Consider the following 16,529-nt stretch of genomic DNA (forward strand, 5'->3'; position numbering starts at 1 on the left):
AACTAATGGGGCTGAACTGAAGCACTAATTCAAGCTACAGACATAAATATAAAGGGACAGTTTATTTTTCTGGAAGTTTATTACAAGTAAAACTGTCATGAGGGTATGCTTTCTAAAACAAGTGGAGCTCAATATTTCACAAAAGGGGGCCAATTTTGTGAAAACCTTCATACTTTAAAATATATGAATAGGAAAATGACCCTCTAGCAACCAAAAGAGTGACATTTATTGCTTCCAAGTTTCTCATCAATTTAAATGTTCTAAAGTACTATTCTTGGGGGACACTCTTTTTTTTTTACAAAACCTTTTAGGATACACTTAAAAAACTCGTCAATATAAGTTCTCAATTGACACCTGCTCTTTTCGTTTTTCAAATCTCAGTTTCATGAATGAAGGAGGAAAATATTCAAATATATAAAAAAGTTTCATCAGATACAACCCCAAGTAGTCAGCCTGGTCTTCACTTGTGTTCTAAAAGGAAACCTGTACAGGATGAAGAAAGGCTCTTGCCAAGACGCCTGCTGTACTGTGCTTCCCCGGCCAGGGAAGTAACCCTGCTTCCCAAGACCACCTATGCCCCACACAGCACGGTGGTTGGTATATCCTTATTCACCCTCTCTTTCAATCGTTTGTCTGCTGAATATTATTCCTAAGACAGAGTATGATTAATCAAATCTAATGACTCTTGGTTTTCACAGTGGCTAGGTTTTCATTAGTGCCACATCTGGGGACAGAAGTAAGCAGCTGTCTTTCTCCTTCTCTCTTATTCTACCTCTATGTCGAGACCATGCCAAAGTCCAAACAAAAATAAACAAACAAACAAAATTCGTTGCCTCGGAGTCATTCTGACTCAGCAACCCTTTCGGACAAAGTAGAACTGCTTCACAGGGTTTTCGGATGTACACTACCTTTTAAAAAATAGTTTTATTGGCATATATGTCACATATCATACAATTAAATCATTCATATTAAGAAGATCTGTCTAATCATCACCAGGACAATTTCCAGGACATTCTCTTCTTTTTGTTTTTTCACTAATCATTTTATTGGGGGGCTCTTACAAATCTTGTAACGATCCATACTTCAATTGTATTAAGCATACTGTACATATGTTGCCATTAACACTTCCAAAACATTTTCTTTCTACACAAACCCTTGGTATCAGATCCTCTTTTTTCCCCTCCCTTCCCCATCTACCCACCCTCATGAATCCTTGATCAATTATATATTATTGTTGTTATTTCGTGTCTTACACTGTTTGTTGTCTCCCTTCACCCACATGTCTGTTAGTCATCCCCCTGGGAGGTAGGCTATATATACAACCTTGTGATGGGTTCCTCTTTCTTCCCCTCCTTGCCCCACCCCTCCCACCCCCACCATCCCCCTACCCTTATGATATTGCTATTCCCACTACTGTTCACCCTGATTGAATTGTCCCTTCCTTGTAACCCTTCTGTGGGGGGATGTTCAATTGTCTACAGATGGGCTTTGGGTCTCCACTCCAACCCCCCTCATTCACATGGCTATCATTGTTTTTTTTCATCTTTTGATACCTGATCCTGTTGACACCACTACCTTATCTTCCTCCCATGGAGGGACTGGTGGGTTCAAACTACAGCATTTAGGTTAGCAGCCTAGCACTTTAACACTGTGCCATCAGGGTTCTGAGTCCTACCAACTCTCCTAGATCCAGCAGAGAACAATTCTTCTGGTCCAGGGCGCACTCTGCCCACGTATTTCTTTCTATCCTTCGTTTTCATCAGTTCACCATCCTTCTTAAATACTCCCTCTCCCATCTCTTGGAGGCATCCTTTCCAGCAAACAAAAGGATGAGTACAGATATGGTCAGAGACAATAAGTAATTATTCTGATGGTAATCTGGTAACATCTAAGAACTGTAGTTTGCGTTCTGTAAGAGTCAAAAATAAATAAATCAGTCTGTTTTTACAAAACTAAGACACTTGTGATCTGCTAATACTGCAGAAAACCTCTTCAGTGTGCTCTGAAGAAAGTTTAAGGTGATGTTTCCTATGCATTACATGGTATTTTTATCATGATGGAGGAGGTAGGATTTCTTTTAAAAATTCCTATATCTTCAAGGCTGACCCAGAACAGTCCAAACATGATTTAAAAACTACTAAAGCTTATTTGTTTTACTCAAATAGAAGTGTCATTACTTCCTGAACTTCCTGTTGCTGTAATCTCTCCTTTAACTTTTTCCCTGAATTACAAAAACATCAAATAAAAGGAATTTCTTATTGAATAAAATTAAAAATGAACTCTCACTCGTATTACAGCTCACTTCACTGTGCTCACTTTTTAGGTACCCACAATTTTCTAGAATTGTTGTCCATTTTTCTAAAGTGAGAAATTACTTACATTAAAAACAGTCCTAGCATAACTAAGATTAACACAGTGAGGAGATGTAATAAGGGCAAAACATATGGGACTATAAATCATATTTGAAGGTTTGACAGAGAATACTTGCACATGTGTATTTGCTGCAGATATATCCATGCTGTATCCATGAATGTAGCATCACACACAGGAGGCAAAGTTAAGAAAACATAGACATAACCAAACAATTTAAGTTTGAGCCCAGGGAATCAGGACCATTGTCTCAGGAGATACCAAGATAGACTGCCATAATGTTCATAAAGACAATAATCTACATTCTACTTTGGTGAGTAAAGATGGGTTCTTAAAAGCTCATCATTAGCCATCTAAGGTGCACCTATTGGTGTCTCCTCATCCAGAAGAAAGAAGAGTGATGAATATGGAAATAGTCCAATGAACTGTTGGACCACATAAACAGTCTCCAAAACGTTGTGTTTAGAAAATCTATATGGTTCTTAGCTACCATTACCAACTGCTCTGAAAGGGCTTGCATTAGAAGCTCCTGGATAAAATAGGTGAAAAATATGGAACAAAACTCAAAATCATAAAAGACATCAACCAGGCTTGCGAGTCAGCTATAGACTGGTGGAACTCCGAAGACTTAGACTAAGAATCCCTTAGTCGCCCTTCAGGCCTAGAACTGCACTTCCCCTAGTGACAGAATAATCAACCCCTTAAGATCAAAAGGGTAGCACTTACTCCAGGATAAAACTCAGAGGATTAAGAAAGAAGCAGGAAATACAGGGAGGAAGTGGGAGAAGTAATGGTACATTGAGGGCATTACAATGGACGAGTCAAAAATAATGTGTATGAATTGTTTAACATAAAACTAATCTAATCTGTAAATGTTCACCTAATTCACAATTTAAAAAGAAATATAAATATATCTATATCTGCCAGTTGTAAATAGGAAGCAGGAAGTTCAAATACCCTAACCAAAATAAAGGTAGCCCAACTTACAATGGACTCAAATTACAACTAATTGAACACAAGATGATCAGTTTGCTTTGATTTGTGGGAAGGGGAGTTGAACATCTTAGCATTAACAATATGCACTGCATACAATGTCTACAGCATGGAATTTGCTGATGTCATCATTCTCATGTTAACCCCTAAAGACAAAGATGAGATTCATAAAGACTCTGAGAATAAAAAGTCAGTAATAAGGAAAAGTTAAAAAATAATAATAAGTAATTGGTTTATGTCATAATTGACTTGAAAGGGAGTAGTCAGAAAGGAACACCACTGTAAATTGGGGACTACCCATGCAATGACATGATGATATAACTGACCATGTGGAAGTAGTTTGTTCATAGGAAATCACCATGGATGGAATGAACTTATTGAGGCTGTAAAAATACACAGGTCAAGTACCATGCAACTTATTAGGGCATATTATATCCATAAATACAGCACAGTAGGTTGTACTTTTTTCTATGTGCATGTGAAGAATCTTGCAGAGATTAAAAAGACCATGACAATGTAATAGGGGATCACATTACCCCCCCTTGTGAGGTACTTTCCTTACACTGCTACTATACTCAACCAAGCGTAATAGCTCCTGCTTAAACAATTCAGTATTCACAAAATTTAGCAGAATTATTTTATAGATTATAATTGAAGATCCTTTCCTAATCTTGTGTGCTAAAAAGAGTTTTTCTTTAGAGAAGACAGTCCAAGATAAAATAGGTATGCACAAAAAACTGGGGCTGAATATTTTAGAATAATTAGGAGAGGCTTATAGCTAGCTATTCATGATAAAGAAGACAAATGAAGCCTTAAATGATACTGCAAACATGAAACATTCTGTGAATCCTGTCGGAGGTTTGTTTTTTTTAAACACCATTCTCGCTTCCAAGTGAAATAGACTTTAAATTACTATGTATCCTATTATCTTGTACCTCAAAAAAGAGGATAACAGTGACTAAACATAACAATGAAGAAATGAGAGGTTTTTTCCCCTCTATCTCTGAAGGTCTTTTTGTTTTTTCAAGGTCTTCAGATATGTTTCCTAAAGTCCTTTATTTCCTCCATAGCATATTAATAACTTTCTTTTCACTGGAAGTTGAGGAAAGCAACAGAAAAGCATAAAGGTGATAAGAAAACAACACAATGGATTTCTGGTGTGGCTTGAAGAACTGAAAGTCAGGTGGTTCCAGTGAGTCACTCTCTAGACCAGGAAAGGCCTGGTGAAAATCAGAACTCAAACACCTTTCCACTCCAGAGGAGGTAGGAGCCAATCTAAGATGGGCATCCCTGTGGCTAATGCGTCACCGTTCCCAGACATTTAAGTCTTGCACCCAAGCACAGTAGGTATTTCCATTAGACTGTTTTAAGATGTATAGGGTCCCTAAATATTCTAAGATCTATAAAAAGAACTACCGGTACTTAAAATTTCTGGCTGCAGTACCAGCAATGTAGCCCGACTTTTCAGAGGCTTTAAAAATAGGAAATCCTAGTACTGCTGATTTTGTGACTTTCTGCCTTATGTTTAACTCACAACATTTCTACACTTTCAAACATTCTCCTGTAGAATATGGAATGTGTGGCTAAATGCCTCCATGAACATAAATGCCTCCTCTGCCATAAGACCCAAGAGCTGAATGGACCGGGCTCCCATCACTGAATATTTTAATCACAGATTCTACAGAAGAATCCTGGCTAAAACTCGGAATACACAGAACAGCATTTCAAATTCTCTTGGACTTCTTGGAGCCATGAAGGTTGGCTGATCTCCTGAAAGCACTACCCTGTGATAATTAACTCTCATACTAAAAATATCCCTTTAAGTTTTTTTAAACCAAACAGTTTAGCTCAACTCGTTAAAAAAAAGTCTGCCTCGAGCATTCTGCTCTTTTAAGAGCTGTTTATAAGTGGTCATGTTGACAAAACCAACTGAAAGGTTAGACAGAAGTCTTAGGGGGCACTGAATATATGTTAATGGTGGAGGAACAACTCAGAAAATGGTTACAGTACTAGAAGAATGTAATCAATTCTACTAAAAGGTACATGCAGAAACTGTTGAATTGGTGTATGTTTTGTTGTGTACAGTCTCAAGACAAAACAAAATAAACAAAACATTTAAAAACACAAGAGTAAAGTGGGAAGTCTGGAGAATGGGGATTTTAGAGACCAGCTTCTGGTCTGAGCTCCACTGCTAACAAATACGGTGACCTCTATAAACTTTACTTTCCCTATCTCTAAAGAGATGACATTGTACTACAATCTTTCTAAGGGAGACTTTTTGCACCCAAAAATATTTTTTAAATGGTAGGGGTGAAGCATGGATAAAGAGTAGTTCTTATTAAAACAAAAACCTTTTCCTTCTGCTTTAGCTTCGGGAATGCAGCATGTCACTGCTATTCTTTTGTATAGTTCTAGTCCCTATATTGAGAGAGGGAGTATGAATGGAATCTGAACGTTTGACACTTTCTGAAGTGATCTTTGGAGATTAGTTGCTCAATTCCATACTTTCCTGAGTTTAAATGAAGTGTACGGATTCAGCTGAGTGTTCCAAATGCACAAAACCCAGACAACAGCTTCTGATTTCATGCGGCAACGTGTGACCTTGACCTCAAGCTACTGGGCCATGCTTCTGCAACTCGTAATTGATTAAAGCGATCAACACCGATTCTCTTAGGTAGCTAAGCCCAGATTTTAAGAAAGAAAATCAACTTTAATACATTCCACAATGCTTTACAAAAGCAAAGCAAACAGAAAAACAAACAAACGAAAAACAAACAAAATCACATTAAAAAGCTGATTTTTGCTTAAAACACCAAGCAAGGAATGGACATATGAATATTCCTAACCTGCAAAATGATTCCTCCACATTATATCAGCGAAACTCATTGGTGGGCCACTGGGAGGGTAGTGTTTACCTTTCAGAGGCTCATGATCAGTCCTTATCATATCCATTAAAGAGTTCTCCAACGAGTGCAAGTTAAAAGTGTCATAGGGCCTACTCCGGTCCTAAAAGTGAAAACACAGAACAACATGACACATAAATTTACTTTCTGACATTAATGCCATATTCTTTGCTTCCTGCTAAAACCCCAGTGCTAACTACAGCTGGTGGCTGCTAACCAAAGTGACAGGTTCAAACACACCAGCTGCTCCATGGGCGCAGGATGTGCCAGAAACCAAAGTTACAGATAGTCTTCATAACAAAGTCATCCTTTTCATTAAAACAATGACATATAACATCAAATGTAACATACATTTTCATAATTAATTAAATAAAATTATATCCTTTCCCTTAATATTCTCTAATATATACAACCCATGACTTTCAGAATGACTTTCTTTCAAATGAACTAAAAAAGTAAATTCAGAAGGGATACTTAGATGAGTTGGCTTTGTCCTCTGCCATCCACCCCTAACTCTCACTTTGGTACAAACGAATAGATTATTTTGTTGTAGAAGGAATGCCACTGTTGGACATTCTCAGTCTACACAGACTCTATAAACATTCTTTAAAATGTATAAAAGGGGTTGGGGGTGAGAGGGAAAATAGAGGAGCTGATACCAAGGGCTCAAATAGAAAGTAAATGTTTAGAAAATGATGATGGAAACATATGTACAAATATATTTGATGCAATTGATATATAGAACATTATAAGAGCTGTAAACGCCTACAATAAAATTATTTACATATATATGTAAATGTTATTCATCAGATACATTTTCTTTTTTTTTCAGTTTTTCTTTCTTTTTAGATACATTTTCTAAAAATAAAAATGTGTCTAAAGTACTAAAATTACCTTTTGAAAAGTATTCACGAAAAAGCTTTAACCCAACATAGTGTTTTCATAATTTTAGGTTCAAATATATTTTGAAAATAGAGAGGTAAAGCAAACTAACCCACCCACTGCCACCAAGTTGAGTAACCTTATAAGACAGAGTAGAAACTGCCTCTTTGGGTTTCTGAGACTTCAGCTCTTTAAGGGAGCAGACAGTGCCAGCTAGCTCCTGAGGGTTTGAACTACTGACCTTCAGGTGATAGCTATGCCACTAGAAAACTAACTGAAGGGGAAACTTATTTTTGTACCACCACATTTCACTTAAGCCTGCAGGAAATTACCTAGAAACTATCCTTTTTTTTAAAAAAAAATCACTTTTACTGGAGGCTTGTACAACTCTTATACAATCCATACATACATCCATTGTGTCAAGCACATTTGTACATTTGTTGCCATCATCATTCTCAAAACATTTGCTTTCTACTTGAGCCCTTGTTATCAGCTCATTTTCCCCCTCCTTCCTTCCCCCCCCCCATGAACCTTGATAATTTATAAATTATTATTATGTCATGTCTTACACCGTACAATGTCTTCCTTCACCCACTTTTCTGTTGTCCATCCCCTAGGAAGGGGGTTATATGTAGATCCTTGTAATTGGTGCCCCCTTTCCACCCAACTTCCCTCCACCCTCTTGACATCACCTCTCTCACCAGTGGTCCTGAAGGGATCATCCCTGTGTTTCCAGTTCCTATCTGTACCAGTGTACATCCTCGGGTCTAGCCAGATTTGTAATGTGGAATTGGGATCATGATAGTGGGGTGGAGGAAGCATATAAAAACTAGAGGAAATTTGTATGATTCATTGTTGCTACACTGTACCCTGTCTGGCTCGTCTCCTCCCCACAACCCTTCTGTAAGGGGATGTCCAATTGCCTACAGATGGGCCTTGGGTCCCCACTCCACACTCCCCCTCATTCACAATGATATGATTTTTTGTTCTTTGATGCCTGATACCTGATCCCTTCAACACCTTGTGATCACACAGGCTGGTGTGCTTCTTCCATGTGGGCTTTGTTGCTTCTGAGCTAGATGGCCACTTGTTTATCTTCTAGCGTTTAAGACCCCAGATGCTGTATCTTTTAATAGCCTGCACCATCAGCTTTCTTCACCACATTTGCTTCAGTGATCATGTCAGAAAGGTGAGCATCATGGAATGTCAGTTTAATAGAACAAACTATCTTTGCATTAAGGGGGTACTTGAGTGGAGGCCCAATGACCATCTGCTACTTTAATACAATACCTATAAATATATGTACATAGATCTATTTCCCCTTCATCATATATAAATATGCTTACTTATATACATGCCAATATTTAAACCTCTATAAAAGCTCTTTGTCTCCTAGCTCTTTCCTCTATTTCTAGATAGACCTTCAGAGATAATAATATGCACAAAACAAGACAGAGCAAAACAAAGCAACAAAACAACAAAAAAAGAATGACACACAAAAAAGAAAATCCTGTAAATTGTTTGAGGTCCGTTTGTTCACCTTTAGGAATGTTTTCTGATTGAGTCTGATGGGGTGCCAGTCCTGTCCCCAAAGGCTATATTTGGTATTCCCTTGGGACTTCCTTGGTCTGCTCCCCCTTGCTGTTCTGTTGCACACCCTTAGTGTTTTGCCTCAGTGTGGTGGGGTCAGATTGGGCGCAATTCCCAGACTGTGTCTCCACTGTTGTCCCATGTAGGGCTATTGTGGGGCTATTGTAGGGATGTTGTGTCTCATAGTGAGGCTGGCCATATGATCCTCTCTGTGCATTGGCTGCTCTGAGCCGGGATATCGTCCTCAAGGTTTGGTGGACCAGGATGTGCTCCACTCTCTCTTCCTCCCCCTTCATTTGCTCCCGTGTGCTCTGACCAGACATGTCACTCTCCCTGTGCTGTAGCTTCAGTGCTGTCCTCTGAAGTGAATTCTTCTTGGGGGAGGGGCAGCTGTTGGGATTGGGGCTGGCCCCTCACCTAGAAACTATTCTTAATAGTTTGAGCCCAAATGAAAGTACAGTTTGTGATCACATTTAATACTATAGAACAGATTCAAATTTGATTTTGCTTAAGGAAAACAATCAAGACTAACATATCCCTAAAATAGGTAAATCAAATAAAAACAAAGCACTAAGAGATAATTTTTAGGGTTTTAAAGAGCTTATTCAGTCTTTCCAATAATCATTTATCCTTTTCTATGGACAACAGAGTAATAGGATAACTTCCAAGAGAAACAAAAAGGATACAACAGAAAACAGTCTGGCTACAATAAATATTTTGTAGATTAGGTCTAAAAGTCTCAGGAAGTTGTGGTCTTCTGGTTCCTGGGAAGCTCAGCTGCACAACTTGAACCGAGGAGGCATAAGGAGAAAAGAGGAAGGTAGCATTCACTTAGCATTAGGAATATGGGAGGAACTCAGAGGGATAAGGAATGAATGAATGGTGTATGCACGTAGGTCCAAAAAAGAGGCCTAAAATGGTAACCAGGAGACAAGGGCGCTAAAACAATTAAGGTGGTATTTATCAGTTGTGGCCTTTTGAGTGTATCACAATGACCCTTTCCACTGTCAGTCTGAAAGCCATCCCTCTATTAATAGTGTTGGTGAAGAACACTGAATACACCATACACTGCCCGGAAGAACAACAAAGCTCTCTTGGAAGGACAGCCAAATACTCCTTAGAAGTGAGGGTGGCAAAACTATTGTCTCATAGACTTTGAACATGTTAAATGCCACAGAAAGAAATTCCACTTTTATAAACATTTAAGGACAAATTAAGGGTCAAGTCACTTGCCAGGCCCTGGTGATTCAAAGACAAATGACACAACCTAATCTGAGTTTGCAAGTAACAAGTTGAGAAAAACATTCCCACTAAACAAGCCACCTGACCATCACTGCCCATGGTGAGCGACTCCTATTGGTCAACAATAACTGCCACGCAAAGCAGATCAGTATCCAGCACATTCCCAAGCCAGCCTCTACCAGACCTGTCCAGTTCACCCACCTTTTTCCTGGGAGAGGGATCTAGTTCCTTTTCTACCCTTTCTGGCTTACATCCAGATATCTCCTCTCCTTGAGATAAAAAGTGGGAAGCTATAAGGAGTTAACAGTATCCAAGGGAAAAAAATCTTTCTCTGTAAAAAAATTAAGTTAATCACCACCATGCCTCTTAGGTGCTAAAGTAAATTAAATGTTCTATAATCAAGATTCCAATCCTCACCATAATCCTGCATCGTCTCAGTTTTACAGAAGAAAAAACTAAGATTAACAAAGGTTGTGTACCTGCATACAGTCATATACCAAACTAAAATCAAACTCATTGCCATGGGGTCTCCTCTAGTGTACAGAATCTAGATGTGAACCCAGATCTGGGACTCTGAAGCCCATGCCCATAATCCTACCAGGATTCCACACTGCACAGTATGCACTGAGCTCATGTGCCATGTTCACACCCGACCTGAACCATACAGTTGGAGTTATTCCCATCTCACATCTGGAGTCATTAATGCACAAAATAATCAGATTTTTTATTCTGGCCATAAAGGTGATATCGTTCGATAAGGAAATTAGCCCAAAACTGAGGAGGAGTATGACACAGAAGGCCAATAAGTGGAGTTAGGAAGCCAAAAGAATACACTTGGCAATTCTGAAGCTGAAAGAACCGATGGGGAAAACTGCAACATTTAAGACAGGAATAGATGGGCAAAACATCGAAAGATGCAGGATATATGAAAGAGAAAGAATACACAAAGTCACTGGACCAAAAAGCACTGGTCAACATTCAATCACCTCAGGAAGTGGCACGTGATCAAGAACTAATGGTACTGAAGGAAAACTTCCAAGTGGTACTGAAGACACTGGAGGAAAGATGAGGCTTCAGAAACTGAAGGAATACTGAGTTGTTTCAACAAACACTGCAACACCAAAAATGAACACTTGTCTATGCCAAGAGACTTGGCAGACTGCTAACCTAGAAACAGAAGGGAAGAGAGCCATATGTGTGTCCATGCCAAAGGAGTGTAATCCAAGAGAATCCGACAGAAATTACTGAACAACATCACATGCAAGTAAACTTCAGTTGAAGATAATATGAAAATTATTAGTAGTATATTGACAAGGAATTTCCAGAAATTCAAGCCAGATTCAATAGCCAACATGGAATGAGGAATATTATTGCTGATATCTGATGGATCTTGTCTGAAAGCAAGAAATACTAAGATGCTTACTTGTGTTTTATTGACTATTAAAATGCATTCAGGGGGGAGGGAGGGGATAAACAGGAGTGGATATTTACAAGGTTAAGGAGGAGGAGAATGTTTTGAAACTGATTGTGATAACAAGTGCATGATACTGCTTCTTGATGTGATTGAAATATGTAATGTTACAATATCTCAAAGGGCTTCCAATAAATTGATGAAAATAAACAAATAAAACAATAGCGATACCAAAAAAACCCCCAAACATTCTATTGCAAGGAATAAAAACTCCAGAACACTTAATTTAAACAGAACAAGAGGAAGCAGGGAACCAATAGAGAGTTCTACAGGGCCTGCGTTGACACACACTCCCCTCCTTCCTCGCCCTCACCCCCTCAGAAGAATGCACTTTAGAGAACAACACTGAAGCTACAGCTCAGGGAGAGCGGTGAGTCTGATCAGAGCACATAGGAGCAAATGAAGAGGGAAGGAGAGAGAGTGGGACACATCCTGGCCCACCAAGCCCCCAGGATGATATTCCTGCTCAGAGCAGTCAGTGCACAGAGAGGACCATAGGGCAGGCCCCACCATGAGACACGATGTCCTTCACTGATCCATAGTGCTAAGAGGACAACAATGGAGACACAGTCCAGGAATTGTGCCTGATCTGACCCCACCACACCAGGCTGAAACACTAAGGGCATGCAACAGAGTAGCACGTGGGGCAAAGCAATGATACCTCCCAGGAATACCAAAAATAGACTTTGGGGCCAGGGCATGGCACCCCATCAGACTCGACTGGAAAACACTCCTAAAGGACAACAAATAGACCTGGAACTATTTATAGGCTTTTCTTTGCTGTTGTTGTTTGTTGCTGTTTTGATTTTTTTGTTCTGTTTTATTCTGTATTATTTTTGTGTTTATTATTATCTTGCATGTCTATCTAGATAAGATAGGCAGTATAAACAATCTAGAGGAGAAGACAGTTCTGGGGGAAACACTGGAGAGGGGAAAGGCAGGGAAAAGAAGAGGGGTGTCAACATACCCAGTGACAAGGGAACAAGTGACCTAAAATCAATGGCAAGGAGGCTATAGGATGCCTGGCGGGACTTGATCAAGAGCAATGTTGCCAAGAGGAATTACTGAAACCCAGATGAAGGCTGAACATGATAGAGGGACAAGAGAAAAGTAAAAGGAAATAGATGAAAGAACTAGGAGGCAAAGGGCATTTATAGAAGTCTAAATATGGGCATGTACATATATAAAAATATTTACATATAACTATAGGGAAATAGATCTATGTACATATATTCATATGTTAAGAATTAAAGGAGCAAACTGACATTAGGCCTTTACTCAAGTACTCCCTCAATTCAAGAACACTTTGTTCTAAGAACCTGGCATTCTGTGATGCTCACCTTCCCGACAAGATCACTTAAGACAAAATGGGTGCATAAGCAAATGTGGTGAAGAAAGCTGATGGTGCCTGGCTATCAAAAGATACAGCATCTGGGATCTTAAAGGTTTGAAGATAAACAAGCGGCCACCTGGTAGAAGTACACCAGCCTGTGTGATCATGAGGTGTCAGTGGGATCAGGTATCAGGCATCAGACATAGAACAAAAAATCATACCAATGAGAATGAGGGGAGAGTGGAGTGGAGACCCAAACTCCATCTGTAGACAATTAGACATCCCCCTTACAAAAGGGTCACAATGAAGAGAAGAGCCAGTAGGGGTGCAGTATAGCATCAATGAAATATACAACTTTCCTCTAGTTCTTTAATGCTTCCTCCTCCCCACTAATATGATCCCAGTTCTACTTTACAAATCCAGCTAGACCAGAGCATGTACACTGGTACAGATAACAGCTCACAACATAAGGAATCCAGGATAGAAAAACCCCTCAGAACCAATAATGAGAGTAGTGATACCAAAAGGGTAAGGAGAAAGTGGGGGTGAAAGGGGGAGCCAATCACAATGATCTACATATAACCCCCTTCCAGGGGGATTGAACACAAGAAAAGTGGGAGAAGGGGAGACATTAGTCAGTATAACACATGAAAAAAACACACACATAAATTATCAAGGGTTCATAAGGGAGGGAGGGAGGGAGAGGAGGGAAATGAGCTGATACTAAGGGTTCAAGTAAAAAGAAAATGTTTTGAAAATGATGATGACAACATATGTACAAATGAGTTTGATACAATGGATGGATGGATGGATTGTGATATGAGCTGTATCAGCCCCCAATAAAATGATTTTTAAAAATTAAAATAAAAGAGGATACTACATGGTTTAAAATCAGCAAAGGTGTATGTCAGGGTTGTATCCTTTTACATTACTTATGTGATCTGCATACTGAGCAAATAATTCCAGAAACTGAATTATAAAAAAATAATGTAGCTTCAGGTTTGCTACATTCACAATTACAATAAATAGATGATACAACTTTGTTTGCTAAAAGAAAGAAAACTTGAAACACTTACTAATGAAGATCAAAGACCACAACCTCCAGCATGGATTACATGTCAACATAAAAAAACAAAAATCCTCACAATTGAGCCAATAAGTAAATGGTAAATAGAGAGAAAGTTTAAGTTGTCAAGGAATTTTATTTTACTCGGATCCACTTCAGTGCCATGAAATCAGCAGACAAGAAGTCAAATGATGTACCGCATTTGGCAAATTTGCTACAAAAAAATCTATTTAAAGTGTTACGAAGCAAAGATGTTACCCTGAGGAATTAGGTGACCCACAGCCCAGCCACAGATGTTTCAGTTGCCTCCTACGTATGTGAAAGAAGCTCTGCTGGTGGAGTGGTTTTGCATTGAGTTGATAAACTCAAAGTCCACAGTTTGAAACCAACAGCTGCTCCTGGGGAAGAAGACAGGGCTTCCTACTCCGGTCAGGTGTTAGTTCTGGAAATGCACATGGGCAGTTCTACCCTGTCCTATATGGTCATTATGAGTCAGCATCAACTACTTGGCAGTGAGTTTGTTTGTTTTATATGCATGTGATGTGAAACTTTGAGAATGGAGAAGAAATGATGCCTCTGAATTATAGTGTTAGCAAAGAACACTGAATATATCCTGGAATACAGAACAAATTGTCTGGAAGAAGTTAGAATACTTTTTTTTTAAAATACTCTTTAGAAGCAGAGATGGTGAGAATTCACCTCCCAAACTTGAGACCTGCTGTCAAGAGGGACAAGTTCACAGAGAAGAGCATCTTGCTTAGTAAAGAGTCATTGTAAAAACAGTAAAGTCTTCAATGAGATGGATTGACAGTGGCTGCAATAATAGGTTCACACATAAAAACAACTGTGGGAGTGATTTGTGACTGGGCAGTGTTTTGTTTGTTGTACATAGGGTTGTCATGAGTCAGACCAATTTGACATGATCTAACAACAACTGTAAAAATATATATATATTTACTCTTCATTTATTGGCTATCTCAATATATCTGACATTTCATGTGTATGACAGTAAAAAATCTACTATCTGACTACTATTGTTGCACAATAATAAATGACAAAGTGGAATGTGTGAGTAACATGACTGTGATAGTTAAGATTTTATGCCAGTGTGGATTTTCAGGCTTTTGATGTAATCTGACAGTATGTAATGATGAAATGTGGCAGTTCTATAATGTCTCCACTTTCTGATTTGAGTTGGCTATCTTCAATTTTCACATAACACTGATTTTTTTTTACTTAAAAAAGTTTAACATTTTATTTTGCACAATGGCAGGCTTTTCTATTGTTTTCTACTTTATACACATTTTAAGGCATATTGATAAAGCATAAGTGATTTTTGTGTTTATCCCTTCACTTTTCCTCTTCGTCCCAGATTCGAACTATTGCTATGCTTTCAGGACGAGGTATCTGGACCACTTGGGGCAGAAGCCAGACCTGTAGAACGCTCCTTCGCCTCAGATGAAGCCCTAGCACATCTGACCTGAGTGCATACAGTTCACACAACTCTACTGTTCGATAACACTGATTTTTATATAACAACTTGAACTTGGCTATACTCATTAATGCTATGTGGATATACTATTTTATGCTATATTTTCCTGTAAATGGGAAAGTGTGTATACTATTCTACAACTTGGTTTCTTTGGCCAATACAGTACTTTTCAGATAAATCGCCTTTTTTTTTTTCAATGAGCAATAATCGTGCCTTGGGTAAACCTCATTGGCTATGATATTGCCACTGCGCAAAGCTATAAATCGCTTTTAATCCACATGTTCTTGCCCTCTCATCCACACATTCCTCCTATAAAGTTGATGTGCAGTAACTGTGTTAAAAGAATAAAGAAATCATCCCCCCCACAAAAAAGAAAAATATCTCAGTGAGCATGCTATAAAATTATTTCTGTTTTAAAATTTATTTTTTAAGTCCAAATTTTATCAAAATTTCTACAGTGGCTTCATGCATCAATTCAAAGCTTGGTCTACTTTGTGCACTGGTTTCCTGACTACTACTAATAAAACACTAGAACTTATAGACCTGCCAGTGCCAAGAAAAAAAGAAGCAGGTATGCATCTCAAAGCTCAACATATAAAAAGATTTCATTCACAGAATCAATTTAAGAATATCATAAAATATAGACAGGACATTCAATAATGAATGCTAGATTGGAGTGACAAAAAGAGGAGCAGTAATCCAAAATTTCTAATTTCTATCACAAAGAAGTTTAGGAATTAATAAACCCTGTTGTTATTTGTCTAAATCTATCAAAAGCATAGATTTCCATATCAAATTGAACTTGACTATAATACTTATCAGCTTAAATGAATTTACCTTAAGATTAAAATCTCTCCCAAATAAAGAAAAATCTATGTCACTAAACTGAAGATGGGAGGGGGGGATTTTTTTTTCAGATAATGATTTTCACCTCTTTTTCAATAAGTACTATATCCTCAGACAACAGCAAATTTGTTATATTAAATAAGGTCATTAGTAGCCCTTAGAAAACAGGAATTCTCTGCTCTTCTGTAGTCTTCCAATAGCATGTTTCTTACATTCAATCTAAAGTCCTTATGAAGTTGAAATCTTTCTCCTCTGTTCTAAGAACATAACTGATCAGAACCTGCTGTGAATTTTAACATTTAAAAAAAATGGTTAAGCCCAATCTTCCATGCAACAAAGTC

At 38.4% G+C, this 16,529-nt stretch overlaps 1 protein-coding gene and 1 non-coding gene across 5 annotated transcripts in view; both read right to left on the reverse strand.

The window, feature by feature from the left end:
* CPEB3 (cytoplasmic polyadenylation element binding protein 3) overlaps positions 1 to 16,529 on the reverse strand; it is a 173,744-nt gene that overhangs the window by 127,673 nt on the left and 29,542 nt on the right. For 2 of the 4 annotated variants that reach the window (XM_075534322.1, XM_075534321.1), the window contains exon 3: positions 6,279 to 6,369. In XM_075534322.1, the coding sequence (XP_075390437.1) occupies positions 6,279 to 6,369 (91 nt within the window). Of the gene's footprint in view, positions 1 to 6,209; positions 6,370 to 16,529 lie in introns of all 4 variants that reach the window. The other 2 variants (XM_075534320.1, XM_075534319.1) reach the window with 1 other exon arrangement.
* On the reverse strand, positions 15,462 to 15,600 carry LOC142429969 (U4 spliceosomal RNA). Its single transcript, XR_012780468.1, has one exon. It is a non-coding gene; the product is annotated as a U4 spliceosomal RNA (small nuclear RNA).

Source organism: Tenrec ecaudatus, chromosome 16 (assembly GCF_050624435.1).
Source record: "Tenrec ecaudatus isolate mTenEca1 chromosome 16, mTenEca1.hap1, whole genome shotgun sequence".
NCBI classification, from domain to species: Eukaryota; Metazoa; Chordata; class Mammalia; order Afrosoricida; family Tenrecidae; genus Tenrec; species Tenrec ecaudatus.